This window comes from Elephas maximus, chromosome 4 (assembly GCF_024166365.1).
Source record: "Elephas maximus indicus isolate mEleMax1 chromosome 4, mEleMax1 primary haplotype, whole genome shotgun sequence".
Taxonomy (NCBI): domain Eukaryota; kingdom Metazoa; phylum Chordata; class Mammalia; order Proboscidea; family Elephantidae; genus Elephas; species Elephas maximus.
In genome coordinates this window covers 82,932,567-82,949,848 of record NC_064822.1, presented here as the reverse complement: position 1 = coordinate 82,949,848, position 17,282 = coordinate 82,932,567, and the positions used below count along the sequence as shown (strand labels likewise).

Here is a 17,282-nt window from a genome sequence, read left to right as displayed (position 1 = left end):
TCCTGACGTTGCCATTCACCTGAAGGGAGCAAAGGAAGAAACGGATACATGTCTACTAATGACATTCGTTTTCTTTATCTGTGTAGGATGTATGTTCAATTTAACAAAAATTTATGGGCACCTACTGTGTGTCTAGCTCTTGAGTAATTCCCTTACCCAATGACCTTCTAATTAAATAGGCTAAAATTCATAAAATGTCACACAGGGCAAGGAGTCTGAGAATTAAGTGTGCTGAGTGGATAGAAAGTTAGATGGCTAGAATGGAAGGATGCTATGTATAGAGTGAGTGTTCTGTATGTTTCTAATGAGAATGAAAGAAATTTATTAAGCCTAAATACCCCCTGTTAGAGTTTTAATTATGAGATAAGTCAATAATCAGAATATTAAATAAAATTGTACCATTGCACACTTGAGTGTTTTTCATTATCCGGTGACATAATGAAAAAAAGTAACGAAGTCGAAACATGAGTTCCCTATATCAAAAGCTATGAAATATAAGTGCTTCCAGCCAAAGAAGGCAAGATATGGAATTTTTAAAAAATGTGTGTATATAGAATAAATATTCAACCCTTCTGATAATGTTGGCTGATGAAACGAAATTCACCAACTGTAATCCTGGCACAGAGAGTCACACATAGTGTCTGTACACACACACACACACATACACACACACACACACACCCTCTACATATCCTTAATCATTTACTATCTTATTTACATTTCATTTGCTATAGTAAATTCTATCATTTGTACTTTTAAAGAATATATTTCAGTATTACTTAGGCAAAAATAAGGAATAATGTGATTGGCTTTCAAATAGCTTATTACCATTCAAATACTCTCTAGATAAATTATATTAAAAAAAAAACTGTTTCTGCTTCTGTAGCATTCTAAATGGAGGCTTGGCTCTAAGTAATCAAAATTACTTTAGTTGTACAGAGTGGCATTAAAAGCCTTGTCCACTAATTAAGTGAAGCGGTGCTACTGAAGCAGCCTTGTGGCCCCTCATTAGATGATCTTGCAGGCACTGTTTGTCATCCTGGGTTGCCAGTCTCAATCTAACAGTACTGCTGCCTCAAATTAATGGTAATTCATTATGACACACTCTGTCCTTCTAGTGAAGCGACAATGTGAAACAGTGGTGCATCCATCTACCACTGCTACTTCATCTCACTCCTTCCTACTTTCATGCAAGTTGCCACTTTTGCATGAGCCTTCTAACTTCTTTAGATAACTGGTGATTGGAGATGTAACTGGACGGAAAAATTGCATCCAGGCATTCTTTCTCCGTGAATGTTATAGAGAGAAATAGCGTCTAACAATAAGCAAGAGCAATCTGGAAAATGATGCTATTTTCTAAAGGAAGCAAAGAGCATTCATGTGTACATGTGTGAGTGCAATGACTTGTTTTGTACTGTAAAAACATCTCTTGTATCTACTCTTAGGGAATATTAACAGAAAATATTGATGTAGAATGTTCACAAATGTGATCTAAATCCAAAGACAATGGAAGTTTTCTGACTCTGATTTTGGTTACTCAACACATTTTGGGGAAAACTAAATGTTTATGTGATGGGCACTGCTGATTAGAACCCTAATTTTCTGTAAGTAAGAGCAGGCAGACTGTTGACATTGGGGAGAAAGTTTGAGCAGTGATGCCATTGGACACTTCCTCCTAGCAATGCTAAATTGTATGTTTATATCAACAAGTTCACTGTGTTGATTAAATGATTTGTTCTGTCCATAGAGAAATGACTCAGCTATACCCTGAAAGGGTTTCTAAATAATGTCTGGCTGCAGCTTCTACTCTGAAATCCCTGAATTGCCCCTGAGTGTGGAAAAGCTTGCGTATATTGACCAGTTGAATCCACAGCATTGGAAGTGGTGGTGCTTAGTCAGTATGAGGTACAGGACAGTCGTATCACCCACTGTTTTCCCAAGACTGAGCCTGGTCTCACTGTAGGGTGTTGACTCCAAGTAATGTGGGCATGGTGTGATTTTAACAACATTAAAATCCTGCCTGCGCACGTGTCCTTTATTGTTTGAATTTCCACAATTAGATTAATTTCTTTGGGTTATAGTAAAACAGGTTTGTTTGTTTGTTTGTTAACTTTTTATTGTTGTTTTCTGTTTTTTTTTTTAAATTGTGCTTTAAGTGGAAGTTTACAATTCTAGTTTCTCTTGCAACAATTTATATACACATTGATGTGTGACCCCAGTTGCTTTCCCTATTATGTGACAGCACACTTCTCCTTTCCACCCTGTAAAACAGATTCTTAATGCAGTCTTACTGCTTGGAAGAGTTAATAGATTATTAATTATCAGTAATCATTTATTCATCCAATGTTTATTTCTGTTAACTCTATTCCCTCAAAAAATGCCCTTAAGAAGACCCATCTAGTGCCCATTACCTCATTTCCCAACAAAAATACTTGGATAAAATATGCTTTTGTGTAGTGGTTCTTAACATGTCTTGACTGATTTCCTGCTTTTTTTTTTTTTTTTCACCAAATCTACACCATGTTTATTCATCACAATTTCAGTAATTGGCAACTCCATTTCTCTGTTTGCTCATTTCAAACACCTGGGATTAATCCTTGACTCCTGGCTTTCACCCACACCTACATCCAATCCATCATCAAATCCCATCTGCAAAAAAGAGATATTTCGAATTTACCACACCTACCCTGGTCTAAGATACCACAAACTATTGCCTAGAATATTTAAATAGATTCTGCCTTTAACTACATTCAGCCTATTCTTAACATAGCTCTAGAAATAAACAAGGGGCATTTATGGTTGTTAGAAGACCTGGGGGTTACTACTGGTATTTAGTGAACAGAGTTTAGAGATGCCAAATAATCTGCCATATGCTTAATCTTCATCATTAAGAAGAATCACCCACCCAAAATGCCCATAACAACCCCATTGAGAAATACTAAACATGTCAAACCTAAGTCATATGATTTGCCACTTCTGATCAAGCTCCTCCAATGGCTTGTAGTGTTACCTAGAACAAAACCCAATGTTTTACAATGGCCTATGTGGTCCTACCCAATATGTTGCAGCCCCACCAGTTTATCTGATTTCATTTTCTATTACTTTCCCCTTTACTAACTTCATTGTAGCCATTCTGAAAATACAGCTATGCTAACATCTATATTCCCTCGGTCTTAAATTTCTTTTCCCTACATACACATCTTGTGTTGGGCAAGCTACATTATCCTGGGTGATAATCAGATAAATGTGAGAAAGTCCCTTAGGATAATGTAGCTTTTGAGAATTCCCTCAAATGCATTTATATTAAAAGTAACAATTAGATAGATAGAATTGAGGAACTTCAATTTTATGTCACTGAAATTTGGTATTTTTTAAGTAGATGTTTCCTTGTATAATTATCTAGTTTTTGTTGGCAGCTCCAGTTTTCTTTTATAACAGTCACTCTCAAATACAGGTATGCATCCCTTGATGTCTGTTCTGGCAACATCCAACTGCATGTATGTTCATGGTCCCTTAAGGTTATTATAGAGTTCAGAAATCCCGATAAGAGAACAGGACCAACAGACTACTTTGCTAAGTATGGAGATCTGATCTATCTCTAACTAGCTCTCCAGATCCATGTTCACCCTGGTCTTGGGGCAGCAGGGGAAGGGGGTCACTGCACCCATCCTCAGCTGCCTGTCCCACCATACTCATCTCAGGCAGGGACCATGAAGGTACCTCCAAAGCCGCTGTCCCACTCAGCCGGGGTGCCCTGCAGATGACTGGCCTGAGGCTGTGGCTCCTCCTGTGGGTTCTGCAGCCAAGCGGTCAGGGCTGTGGCAGTGGTGGGAGGAGGAGCAGTAAAGATGGCAGGGGGAGAAGGCAGAGGTGGAGGTGCAGGCAAAGGAGGGGCTGGCAGGGCTGGAAGAGTTTAAACCCTGTTTGTTGGGAAAGGGATGGTAGGCAGGGAGGAAGGAAGGAAAGGGAGACAGGGCAGGTGGGCTGGGAGGCAGCAGACTGGACAGTGAGTATGCCACAGCGGGCAAGTGGGAAGCCATGGCGTGTCTCTCAGAAACCTGGTCATGACCACACGGGAACAGTGTTAGCAGAGCCAGAGTTTTCACAGAGTCCCTTGGTGGGGCAGCAGCATGGGTCCCAGGCCTTCCTGTGTACCTCTCTCGTGTAAATAATTGTGGAGTTAACACAATGTCCAAATCACATAACATCCTATTTCACAGAACATATTTAATGTCCTATTTAGCATATTTTGGACATTAAGCGATGCATACCTGTAGAGCACTCTAAAATTTCTGAGGTATGTATATGATTTCCAACTTTAACAAATAGTATTCTGAGCTCTCCTTCCATATCTTGGATTAAAATATTTTTCTACAACTATCTGACAAAGTGAAAAGAATAAGTTTTAGTTTAATACTTGAGTTCTGTTGAAACACTAATCTCTTGAAGCTAGTTTAAAAGTAGAACATATTCCTCTTACTTTATCACTGGCATTTAATCCTGGCAAGCCTTTAATGTTATCTGTCAGAGAATAATCTATCAAATATAAATGTTCTTTTGTATTTTTTTTAACATGATTCGATTTCAAAAGGCAGATGTGTGTAGTTTTCTAGGAGTAAGTCTGAGCTAATGTGTGTTTGTTTATAGTATGCAATTTTTTGAAACCAACTTTATTAAGGTACAATTTACACATGATAGAATTCACTGATTTACACTGTACAATGAAATATTTTTTAGTAAATTCACAGGATTCTGCAAATATCACAACCATCTAATTTTAGTACATTTTTATCTCCCCCAAAGAAACTCGGTACTCATTATCAGTCACTCTCCATTGCCTTCCTTCTGTAACCCTAGGCAACCGTAACCTGGAAATGTCTTATACAATAGAATCATACAATACTTGGTCTTTAGTGACCAACTTTCACTTACCATAATTTTTTCAAGGTTCGCCCAGGTTGCATCATGTATTAATACTTCATTTTTATGGCTGTATAGTATTCCATTGTCTGGATATACCATATTTTTGATTATCCATTCATCAGTTGATGGACATTTCGGTTGTTGTCACTTTTTGACTATAATAAATAATGCTGCTATGAATATTCATGTAAAAGTTTTTGTGTGGACATATGTTTTCATCTCTCCTGGGTATATAACTGCTAGGTAATAGTGTAAGTCTATGTTAACCTTTGGGGGAACCGCCAAACTGTTTTCAAAAGTGACTGTACCGTTTTACATTCCGATCAGCAGTCTATGAGGGTTCCATTTTCCCTACATGCCTTAGAACATTTGTTATTTTCTGTCATCCTGTGGGACTTCCTAATGGTTGTGAAATAGGCCTCATGATAGTTTTGGTTTATATTTTTAAGGGCTAAGTAGAGCCCTGGTGGTGAAGTGGTTAAGAGCTATGGCTGCTAACCAAAAGGTTGGCAGTTCGTATTCACCACCCGCTCCTTGGAAACCCTACGGGACTGTTCTACTCTGTCCTATAGGGTCCTTGCGAGTTGGAATCGACTCAATGGCAACGGGTTTGGTTTTGGTTAATGGCTAAATGATGGTGCTAACTTCTTTTCACGTACTTATTGGCTATTTTTATATCTTCCTTGGTGAAATGTCTATTCAGACTCTTTGCTCAATTTTTAAATTAGGTTATTTGATTATTTATTAGTTGTAAGCATTCTTTTATGTACTGAACAAGAGGCCCTTATCACATATATGATTTGCAAATATTTTCTCCCGTTATTTTGCTTTGCATTTCATTTTTTTGATGTTGTCTTTTGAAGCACAAAGGTATTTTTTATTTATTTTATGTGTTTTTTCTTTTTCTTTTTTTTCCTGATTTTTGTATCTGTTGGTGTCATCTGAGAAACCATTGCCTAACCGAAAGTCACAAAGATTTACTCCGGTGTTTTCTTCTAATAGTTTTATTATTTTAGCCTTAATATTTAGGTCTGTGATCCATTTTGTGTTAATTTTATGTTTGGTATGAGGTAGGAGACCGACTTCATTCTTATACGTGTGAATATCCAATTGTACCAGCAGTATTTGTTGAAAAGACTATTCTTTACCCCATTTAAATGTCATGGTGCCCTTGTAAAAAATCAGTGAACTTAAATGTGTGGAGTTAATTTCTGTACTCGCAATTATTTCATTAATCTATATATCTATCATTATGCCAGTACCACACTGTATTTATTACTATAGCTTTATAATAAGTTTTGAAACTGAGAGTGTGTGTCCTCCAAATTTTTCTTCTTTTTCATCGTTTTGGCTATTCTGTGTCCCTTGCATTTCCATATGAATTTTAGGATCAGCTGGTCAATTTCTACCAAAAAGCAAGTTGAGATTTTGATAGGCATTATATTTAATCTGTAGATTAATTTAAAGAATATTATTTTAAGAATTTTACATGTTCTTGATATTCTATGAAAGTGGCTAACATCTTCTGTTTTAATAAATAAAACTAGGCTCAGAATCACCATAGGGGACATACACACACAATTTATAATATAAAAAAAATTAAAGTTATTGGATTGTTGTGTCTCCAAAATAGCTGGTTTATATTTTTACATTTTAGCTGCTACTATCTTTTGAACTGCTATTTCTAAACGTTTGTTTTTTAATTGTTCATTTTTCATTAACTGACACAGTCCTGTGAGTTTGACATTGCTCTATGGCAATGAATCTGGTCTAGAAAATATCACAATTGAATTACTTAATACAAAATTTTGCAGTAGAAATCTTGTTGATATCTCTTTAGGATACTTACTTTTTTTTTTTTTTTTTTTACCAAAGGGTTTTAGAATTACTTTGATTTTCTACTTAATACATTTCCTGTCTGCCTTTTTTTTTTTTTTTTTTAGCATTGCAAGAAATAAATACTATCAAGGACAACAGAAGCAGACAGATTGGAGTGGGAGTCACAGCAGGTCAGGATATTTTTCTTATCATTTACTGATTATTCTTTGCCATCAAGTCTACTTTTCTTGAATCTCTTGCCACTTGTTTATCTTTTGTACTTGCTTATTTGGGATGCTCTCATTTGAAAATGGTGACTACCACACTTATACAAAAAGTCCAGCATTTGGGCATCCTCTTTTTAGGATTTGAAGATGAAAAATAATTTAAAGAAACTTGCAAGAATAGCACAAAATTTTTATTCTAGTATGATGTATGATGTATAGGTATCTGGATATGTATTACTTTTTATACTATTTAGCCTGTTTCAAATGATGATTTCTTGATATCTTTCCAGCAACTGATTCTTAAAAATACATAAAAGTTTATCAATCATGTCATTGTAGTGGGACACAACTAGGGCCATGAGGTCAGGGTTCCTTTCTTCTGGGCTCAGGTTTACCTCTAAAAGCTTCAGACACTCTTAAAAGTTAATCTGTTTGCTAACACAGCTTTTATCTGCTGGATGTTGACCACCATGTATAAAATGAAGGTTAATTAAAATAGAGAACTTCTCTGTACATAGAAAGATCCCAGTTGGTTTTGCATGTTTGAAAGCAGAATCAAGAAGGAAGAGACAAACATCTCCTAGATCCCTGTCTGTAGTGTTAAGAGATGAAAAGAGCCTCAGTGCAATCCATTCATTTTACAAATCTAAACTGCCACCCAGTGTCACATGAAATGTTAGTAACAGAGCTAAAACTGGGTTTCTTGACTTGATGCAGGCTTACTGCATTGTGCTGTCTTACGGGTTATGAAATACAAGCCGTTCTGCACTCAACATTATGCATACACATAAAAAAAAAAATACCACTCACCATTTACCATTTTCATCAATATTTAATTTTATGAAGAATATAATTGGCACTAATACTTAGCCTTGGTTTGTATTCATATTAGAAGAAATTATGAATTTTTAAGTTTTTTTCTACCATTATTTCTCTAGAGAAGTTCCTGTTCATCTGGAGGAAATAAAAAGATGATCATTCATTTGTTCATTCATTCATACAACAAAGATTTCTGTTGCCCTGGAGCTTTCATTTTCCTGGAGGGAAACATAAAGTAAATAATCTGACATAGGATATATCAGTGGGCACAAGTACTAAGAAAAATAAAGCAGGATAAATAGAGATGCTGGGAGTCTGTTACAGACAGGTGACCCACGAAAGTCCTCTCTGATAAGGAGAGAATGGAACAGAGATCTGAATGGGGAGAGAAAGGGAACTATTTAGCTATATGGTGGTAAAGAGGTGCATTTAGTGGAAAGAGCAAGTATAGGGGCAGGGACAGATTATCCAACAAGCAAGACATACATGGGTTTACTTGTGCTTACTTACTAATCTGTAGTACACAATTTCACATGGTTTTCATGACATCAAGGGTGCAGTGAAACCCATGTGAAATTGTGCACTACAGATTAGTAAGTAAACATAATTAAACCCATGCATACCTTGTTTGCTGTGAACTTGTGTATACCTTGCATACTAGTTAATCTGCCCCCTTGTAAGGGCCCGAGGCAGGAGTGTACTTGGTGTGTTGAAGGAATGGTAAGAAGGGGCAGTGTAGTGGGAAGTAAGGATAGGAGTTGAAAACAGGGAGGATGGTATTTTGTCCACCATATAGGGCCTGGTGGGGCATTGACTATTGCTGTGAATGAGATTGGAATAATTAAAAGGTTTTTAGCTTATGAGAGGCATGATATGGCTCACATATTTTAAGGTCAACTCTGACTTACAGGTTGTGTAAAACTTTTTTTTTCTTTTTATGCACAGAATCATAAATAATGAATAAAAATAGACTGAAATTAGCAATGATCAGGACAACATTGTCTGATCAGGATATTGACTGATGATCATGGTCAAGGAGCCAGTGTTGGATAGTACAGCTATCTTTATCCTTTTCCATTTCCAGGATTCTTTTGAATTTATATCATTTTCTTTGGCTTTGTAGAGCAATTTATTGTTTTGTAATGTGAACCTTAATAATAATGATATACCGTATTTAAAAATTGTGTGCACCCAGTTAGATGCTTTGTATAGTTGTTTTCCCATTTCTTTGCCATTTTACATTTCAACTGAAAGTCTACATAGCCTTGTATAAGTCTACAAATAAGTTTTGAATTTTATTTTCTATTTGCAAGGTAAAATATTTTAAAAATTATGTTGTGGTTTTATTATAATTATGAGATAATTCCTGGGAATATTTATGAAGGGGAAAACATGGAGTAGTCACAGAACACTTGAGTAGGAATCAGGATATGTGAATCCTGGAAGCAGCTCTGGAACATACCAGCGGGGTATTTTGGGGATGACTTTTAACTGGTCTGAGCCTCAAGGTCTTTGCCTGCCAACTGACCAGCACTGCTTCTCCTGTAAAGTGAAGGGCAGTGTTATCGTTATCTCTAAAGTCTCTTTACATTTGATAACCCTTTGTGCAAATAGGATAGAAAAAGAAATTTGTTAAATACTCACCTACGTTAGAAGTGACTGGTGATGGGAAAAATGAGAAAATGAGGAATATTATTTCATATAAATAACACCGAGGAAAATGTCCATATTTATTTTCGGGAGAGTTCCCAGGATAGAGATGATATTATTGACACTGGAAGAAAGAGTCGTTTCTAAAATTATCATTCCTGAGGAAATCAAAGCGACTATTGCAAAAGGAATTTTGGGGGATGGAGGCTCCTTTATAAGTATCTGATGGCAGCAGTTCTAGTTGCTAAAAATAACTTTACAAAAAAAAATTCAACTTTTAAATTGACACTTAAAAAAACTATTAAAAAAAATTCTAACTAGGTCATATAGCTTATTGTTTCCTTTACTACCAGAATATTCCTGCAAAAAGTATATAAACCTATTTGTTTATTAATATTTAGAAACTGTTTTCTTATAAAATTCTTATATTATCTAAATTCTTTACTTTTTAGTTGTAAGAATTCATTTTATGATTAAAGAGAGAAATAAGGAAATTACCTTTTGACTTTTTTTTGAAGGGGGGCATGCCTCCGTCACCTTCACGAACACACCTAAAACTGTCCTTGAATCTGGGGTGACTCACATCCCTTTCTGTGGTAGAAACTTGAGGAGATTCCCCTCACCTAAGGGCTAGTTCCTTCACCTGTGTTTAAACCTCACTTTTTCTGGCCATTCCAGAGACATTTATTCTTTTATATCCTCAACTACTCCCTATTTATTGGAACTTTCTTCTTCTAACCATGTTCACATTGCTCATCTTAAAAATAAATAAATCAGCAAAAAACTTTTCCTTGACCTACTTCTTCTACCAGCTGCCACTCCCTCATATACAACTTTCCTTAAAGTCTTAACTTGCTGTCTCTCTTGCTTTCCTCCCCCTCACTCCTCAAACCACTTCTGCTTCTATGCTGCCAAGTCTTGCTAAGGTCATTAATGTTTCCATCACACTAAATCCAAGAGGTATTTTTTAGTTGTCATCTTATTTGGCCCTTAGGCACATCCAACTGCGTAAATGACTCCTCTCGACCCCGCCTTTTTTTTATGAAAGATTCTCTTCCCTGTGCTTTTCGTGGGGAATGAGGCTGTCTTCTTCTACACTAAATCCCTAATGCACCTTTCAGAGTACTTTGCTCATAATTTGTACTGAATCTATTTGGTTTGAAGAACCGTGACCAAATGATTATATTGTGAAATAAAATGCATAAAGGCTACAAAAGAGGCACAAAGTGTCATTCTGTGATGGCTCAGGGAAAAAAGAGAGACAACTTCATAGACGTGGTGGTATCTGAGGTGGGCCTTAAAGCCTGCCTATCATTTTGCCTCGCAGAGACCAGAAGAATGCTTAGTATGTATGTAAAGTCCTAGTGTCTTAAGTATCTCAGCTTGAGTAAGTTTGGATAGAGCACAAGGTGTATAACTCTAGGGATAATAGTGATTGTTAAGGTGAGTTGGGATCAGGTCACAGAGGACTTTGAATCTCATGCTAAGTGCTTTGCCTTAATTCAACAGGACTTGGCGAGCCACTGAAAATCTTTGTCTGTGTGGGTAAAGAGCATGTGTGTGGACAGGGTTGTGCATTGGACTGATGAATATGGTGGTGGTGTAAGGTTGATTGGAGGGGGAGAGGCTACAAGAAGGAAGATAGGAGACCAATGCAATCATCAAACAAAAGATCAGTAAAGTCAGGACTGAGGTGGTAACAGCTGGGGACAGATGGAAGCAGAAATTTAAAGATAAAATCAATAGGGCTTGAGGACTTCCTAGAGAGATAAGGGATGCATTTTAACCTAGCATGACTGACATAAAGGCCATGCAATTCACAAATATAGGGAACCAGAAAAATCATGTGTATTTATTCATTCATTCATTTGCTTGCTTTATTTACTAAATTACCTTTTTGATGGAAGGGGCAGGAATTGTTGTAAGAGTCTTCAAATTTGATGTACCATGTTGAGATATTGAGGAAGTATTTAGTGCAGAGATTCTATAATGTCACAGGATAGTTGAAGATGAAGCTATATGAATTTAAACTTCATGGTGACAGTTGCCAGGTTAGCAGGAAAAAGCTAGTTCAGAGGAGGGAATACATCTAAAGACCAGGAATGTGAATGCCATGAGGCATTTTGAAGAAGGCCACGTGGAATAATGGAAACTCTGAAGTTTAAATCGTAGTTCTGCTACTTAGCAAGCTGTATAGTCCTGAACTAGGCTTTTGCTAGTTTATTTATTCACTTTTTTATTTTTCATTTCTGGACAGGCTCTGCCTGACTGGCCTGAAAACAGTAAGCACAAAATGCTGGCTTTATTGATTCACTGAAATATAATTATTTCTGAAACGTAATTTGTTCATTCACTCATATATATATCTATATAGAGATAGAGACATAGATATAGATATACTTGTTGGGTGTTACCCTTTGACAGATACACTTTTAATTATGTTGCTTAACTTTTCCTCCATCCCATTTCGTGACTACAATTATCATTTATTTAACTTTGCATATTATTCTTATTAGTTAGAGGAAAATGAGTGATTGATTATATCGTGTCCACTATGGAATCATGCCACCCACAGATCAGGCTAAGTCTCCTCTTCCTCAGGTTGATTGGGTAGCTATAAGTTGACGGGGCAAGTTGCTTTTACTTAAAAGGAACATGAAAGACATTCACTGTGCTTATTTCCTTTAGACGTGTATAGCAAACTAATTTGCGAATGGTTTAAATCCTCCTCTGTAGCAGGAGTTAAACACGCTGATGTTATAAAGATCTGCCAAACATAACCATTATCACATGACTACTGAGAAGTTTTTGGACAGAAGTGCTGGTTAGAAGAGGGGAGCCCTACCCCCGAATGCTGAATGAGTGCTTGCCTGGGGTGTCTCCAGGAACAGGAGCTAACACAGGTGTTCAGCACAGTTGCTTGCTGCTTCCCATCAACAAGGATGGGAGTTCTTAGTGCTGCTGGTTTGTGGCACTCAGCATATTTGGCAAGCAGTCAGCTCTGGCTGTGGATTTCCCTGGGGAAAATAAAAGCCACAGGGAAGTCATCAGTGTGACCTTCTGCTGGGTAGTTGGCACACGGTTGCACCACAGGAAGGCTTTCAGTTGTCATTTTCTGAACGGGCAGATATCAGGTGCTGATGGAGGCTCCCCATTCAAGGTGGGAGGTGGAGAAGGAAGAAAAATATTGAACAGAAGCTTACCAAATAATTCCCAGTCATGAAGCTTAACACCAACTGATCTGCTGATAAAAGCAATTTTGGGGGTGGTGGTGGTAGTGGTTTCTTTGGTTCTGTAAGCACAATTATAAGCTTTCCTATTTAAGTCTGACCCATCATATTGAAATGCTGTCACTAGTATCATTAGCAAGTAAAGTGTTGATAACATAGTCAAATGCACAGCAGAGTTCTGGCTCTTAAGTGTCTGGACTGACTCCCAATATTAGGAATAGGAGTCAAACTGCCATCACTTTTCCTGTGCTAACAGACGCCCTGCCATTAGCAGTCTGAAGGCAATTTTAATAAAATACATAGCCCTGCTGAGTTGGTCTCAAAAGATAAATAAGCAATGCAGAAAAGCAGCTTTTGTTTAAAAGTAATTATTTAAACTATGCATTACAGGTAAATTTCTTTTACCAGTAAGGCAAATGCTATCAAAATTTTAATAATGATTTGGAAGCACTTATCTAAATAATGTGATATTGTCATTGCTAAGAGTTAAAGCGTCATTTTATTTTCACTGATACAGAAAATGAAGGTAAATTGGATCCAGGAATCATGTGCATGTGTTTTACAGTTTATATTACATTTTGGGGTGAACGGTGTTGTATTCTTTGACAGATTTATGGAAGTGTAACAAGCTGATGATAGAGTTCTGGGGGCTACAGGCTTGACTTCCAAACACAGATTAGAACAGGAGGGCAAAGAACAGCTTTTTATTTTTCCTTTGCTGTCAGAAGGGAAGTCACATTTCAGTCTTTTAAAAACTCTTTTAATAGGATGCTTGTACATAAACCACAGTCACAGGGGAATAATAAATGTGCACGTGTATCAGAGGAGCCCAAGCTTTGTTTGCCAAAAAGGTAAAAACCTCAGGCAGCTTATTAAGAGCCTATTTGGAAACCATCAAAACCACCTTTTTCTTTCCTTCTAAGTAGTGACTTTTTTTAAGTTTTTTTTAAGTAGTGACACACTAGCATGAAATCCTTCAATTCATATAGAATTAGCTCTGGCCTTACCATAGGGAGAGTACGAGCATGCCTATATAAGTATCACAAGAGGTGTCAGGAAGGCTTCTCATTCCCCCTGCCCACCACAGCGGCTGGAAGCAGCACGTGCTTTGGATTGAGATGGACCGCAGTTCAAATCCCGAGTCTGCCTTTTTTCACTGTTCATAGCCTCGGTTGTTGCTGGCTGCCGTCAGGTAGACCCCCGTCTCATGGCGTGGTGACCCCATGCACAACGGGGCTACATACTGTCAGGTCCTATGCCATTCCCGGCATTGGTTGGAAATGATGACCTTAGGCAAGTTGTTTGTCTCTTTTAACTCTCTGTTTTCTTATCTGTAAAATGGGAAGATGATGATAAAACCAGCCTCATATGATTGTTACGAGGATGAATGAGATAATATATGTAAAACATTTGGGATGGTGTCTGGCACAGAGGAAGCATTCAGGAAATGTTAATTATTATTATTATTTTATCTTTTAACAAAATTTTATCAGGAAAGGTTATACGTCAAATACTGTGCTGGGTGTTGGGATAAATACGCTGATTAATATATGATCTCTACTTCAAAACCGAAAAAATCTAATGGAAGACAGGCATTTAAGCAGATAATTTGAGTACTGTCTGCAGTTTGTTCTAATACTGTTTGCAACTTGGGCATATAAAGGAGGCAGGGCTTAATCTTGGCCATGGGAAAAATTACTGTAAAATCCTCGTGGTTTGTTAAACTTTCAAAAGGAAGATGCTCACATATATATTTTTTCATCCTGAACCGTTGTGATCAAAGCCAACTGTTTTTTTTTTTTTTCCTGCAAGAAAGATTTTTCCCAGCTTTTTTCTCTCTGTTTCTTTTCATTTATGTAAACCTCTTCCTTAGTTGTTAGCACCATGGTTAGATGATATCTAAGACAGTGGGGGAGGTAAACATAAAATAACTACTCAAATGCTGCTGAGCATCTCTGCTAAAATGATATGGGTGGAGGAGGTAAACAGATCCAGGTCTTTTTCTCATATAATGTTGATGGAAAAAACTGGTATGAGCTTTCGGAGGGGAATTTAGCACTATCTAAATAAATCTATAGTTACACTTAACTTTTGACCCAGACATCCCACTTCTAGGAGTTTACCAGGAGGATACACCTTCAACAGTATAAAAAATCATGTGTTCAAGGTTATTCAGTATGGCATTGTTTATAATTGTAAAATATTAAAAATGATCAAAATGCTTACGCATAGGAAAGTCGTTAAATACACATGGCAGATCCACACAATAGGATACTATACATCTGTGAAAAGAATGAATGGATGGGGAGTGATTTTTCAGGCTATACTGTGAAGTGAAAAACCAAAGTGCAGAAGTCTGTCATCTAAGAATGAAAGAGATATAAGAAAATAAATATGTATCTCCTTGTTGGTGTAAAAATGTGAAAGATAAACCAGAAACTTAGGAAATTTTTTTACTGACCGGGGATGGGCAAAGAGAACGGAGACCGGGAGAATGAGAAAACATGGGAAGGGAGGATAGGGGAGTGACACGTAACTGAACGCATCATTTCGGGAGTGTGTGTGTGGCGCTGATCTTTAGAACTGTGTTAATGTTTCACATGCTCAGTAAATAAAAAAATGACATGAACTAGGGTGTTGTGGAGCCCCAAATGAAATTTAAACAATTATAAGTAAACCTAACTGTGTTTATATGAATTATAAATGAAGGAAGTGGTGAAGAAAATAGCTTGTCTAAGTAACTTGAAAACAGTATTTTGCTTTTATACTCTCAGACTAAAGACAAAAACAGCCAGTGATCTCTGGTCAGAAAATTTGTTTTTCACAAGGTATGGATTAGCAATTCTGTTTTTCACAGGGGTGAGAGTTAACATTCTGAAACTGCTTTAAATGTACCCTAGGATTAGGGAGCCCTGGGAGTGAAGTGGTTACAAGCTCCGGCTGCTAACCAAAAGCCTGGCAGTTCAAATCTACCAGTTGCTCCTTGAAAACCCTATAGGATAGTTCTACTCTGTCCTATACGGTTGCTATGAGTCGGAATGTACTTAATGGCACACGACAACAAGATTATCATCAGGAAGGGCCAATTGGTAAAAAAGGACATCGTTTTTTGTTTTTTTTTCGGTAAAGAACAAGGTCAGTGAAAATGAGGGAAGCACACAATGAGATGTATTGACACAAAGCCATAACCGTGGACTCAAATATACCAATTATCATGAAGATGGCTCAGGACTGGGAAGATTTCAATCTGTTATACATAAGGTCACCATGAGTCAAAGCCAACTTGATGGCAACTGACAACAACAGCAAAAGGATTGTGGATAATGAGAGCCATTTTCCTCATTATTAGAGAAAGAGTTACAAAGAAGTAAAGGGAGAGGGCTAAAAATGAACTTTGTGCTGTTGAATTGGAATCTGAGATATCACTAAGAACTCATAGGTTTGATACTATTAACCCCATTACTGTCAAGTCAATTCCAACTCATAGCGACCCCATAGGATAAGTAGAACTGCCCAAAAGAGTTTCCAGATTTGTAATCTTTACAGAAGCAGACAGCCACATTTTTCTTCTGTGGAGGGGCTGGTGAGTTCTAACTGCCGGCCTTTTGGTTAGCAGCTGAGTTCTTAACCACTGTGCCACTAGGACTCTTTTTTGAATATATACAAATACACATGTAAAGAAATAGATATAGATGTATGTGTGTATAGACACATTTATATATTCCCTAGCTCTATCTGCTAGAGGGCCTATAAGTAATAACAGCCCAGTAGTGATGAGAACACCTAGTACTTAGATCTTGGTTCCTAAATGTCATTCTTCATTGAAGGAAACCAGGAATCCTGAGAACAACGGCTGATTCCAGGGCTGGAATAGGGGAAGTACATGATGAGAGTCTGGAACATTTTGTGATGCCAGAAAGTAAGAAAGGACTGAACAATGATGGAAACAAGGTGAAAAGAAATAGGAGGAAACTGGAAAGGTTTGCCAATGACCAAATCTGGGATAGTTTGAGAAAGAAAAGAAAGAATGATTGTAATGTAGTATACTCAGTATAGTGTATGATGGTATACAAAATAAATAAATAAATAAATTGGGGGAAGAGGAGGAAAGTTCTTTTTAATAGTGGAATACTAATTTATAAATTTGGAAGGAATGATGGAAATAGAAAATCACCATTTGGCAAATAGCACAGTTATAATTCTTTTAGGATAGAAGCATCAGTGAATGCTAAATTAGTGGGTAAAAATATGATGAGAAATAAGATATTTACATAGTGTCAGAGTATCTCCTCTCAATATATGTATTAATTACAAAAAGGAACATAGTTACTTTAAAGTGTAAAAATATGATAGACACCACCTAAAACAGGTGGTTAAAGTTCGTATCACCAGAAATGAGATGTATCGGCATCATGTCTCTCTTATATTATGCACTGAGAAGGCAAAAATCACTTCTGTTCTTGCCAAAAATGTATAGTATGAATTTCATCATGAGGAAATATCTGAGCCCAAATTGGGGGACCTACTGTAAAATAACTGGGCAGGTCTCTTAAAAAATGTCAAGGTGATGAAAGACAAGGAAGACAGAGAAACTGTCCTGGATGATAAGAGACTA

At 37.0% G+C, this 17,282-nt stretch overlaps 1 protein-coding gene across 18 annotated transcripts in view; it reads left to right on the top strand.

Annotated features, from left to right (window-relative positions):
• Window positions 1-17,282, top strand: part of SOX5 (SRY-box transcription factor 5) — a 1,155,824-nt gene that overhangs the window by 394,298 nt on the left and 744,244 nt on the right. For all 18 annotated transcript variants that reach the window (XM_049885159.1, XM_049885160.1, XM_049885146.1 and 15 more), the window contains one exon: window positions 6,867-6,932. In XM_049885159.1, the coding sequence (XP_049741116.1) occupies window positions 6,867-6,932 (66 nt within the window). The remainder of the gene's footprint in view (window positions 1-6,866; window positions 6,933-17,282) is intronic.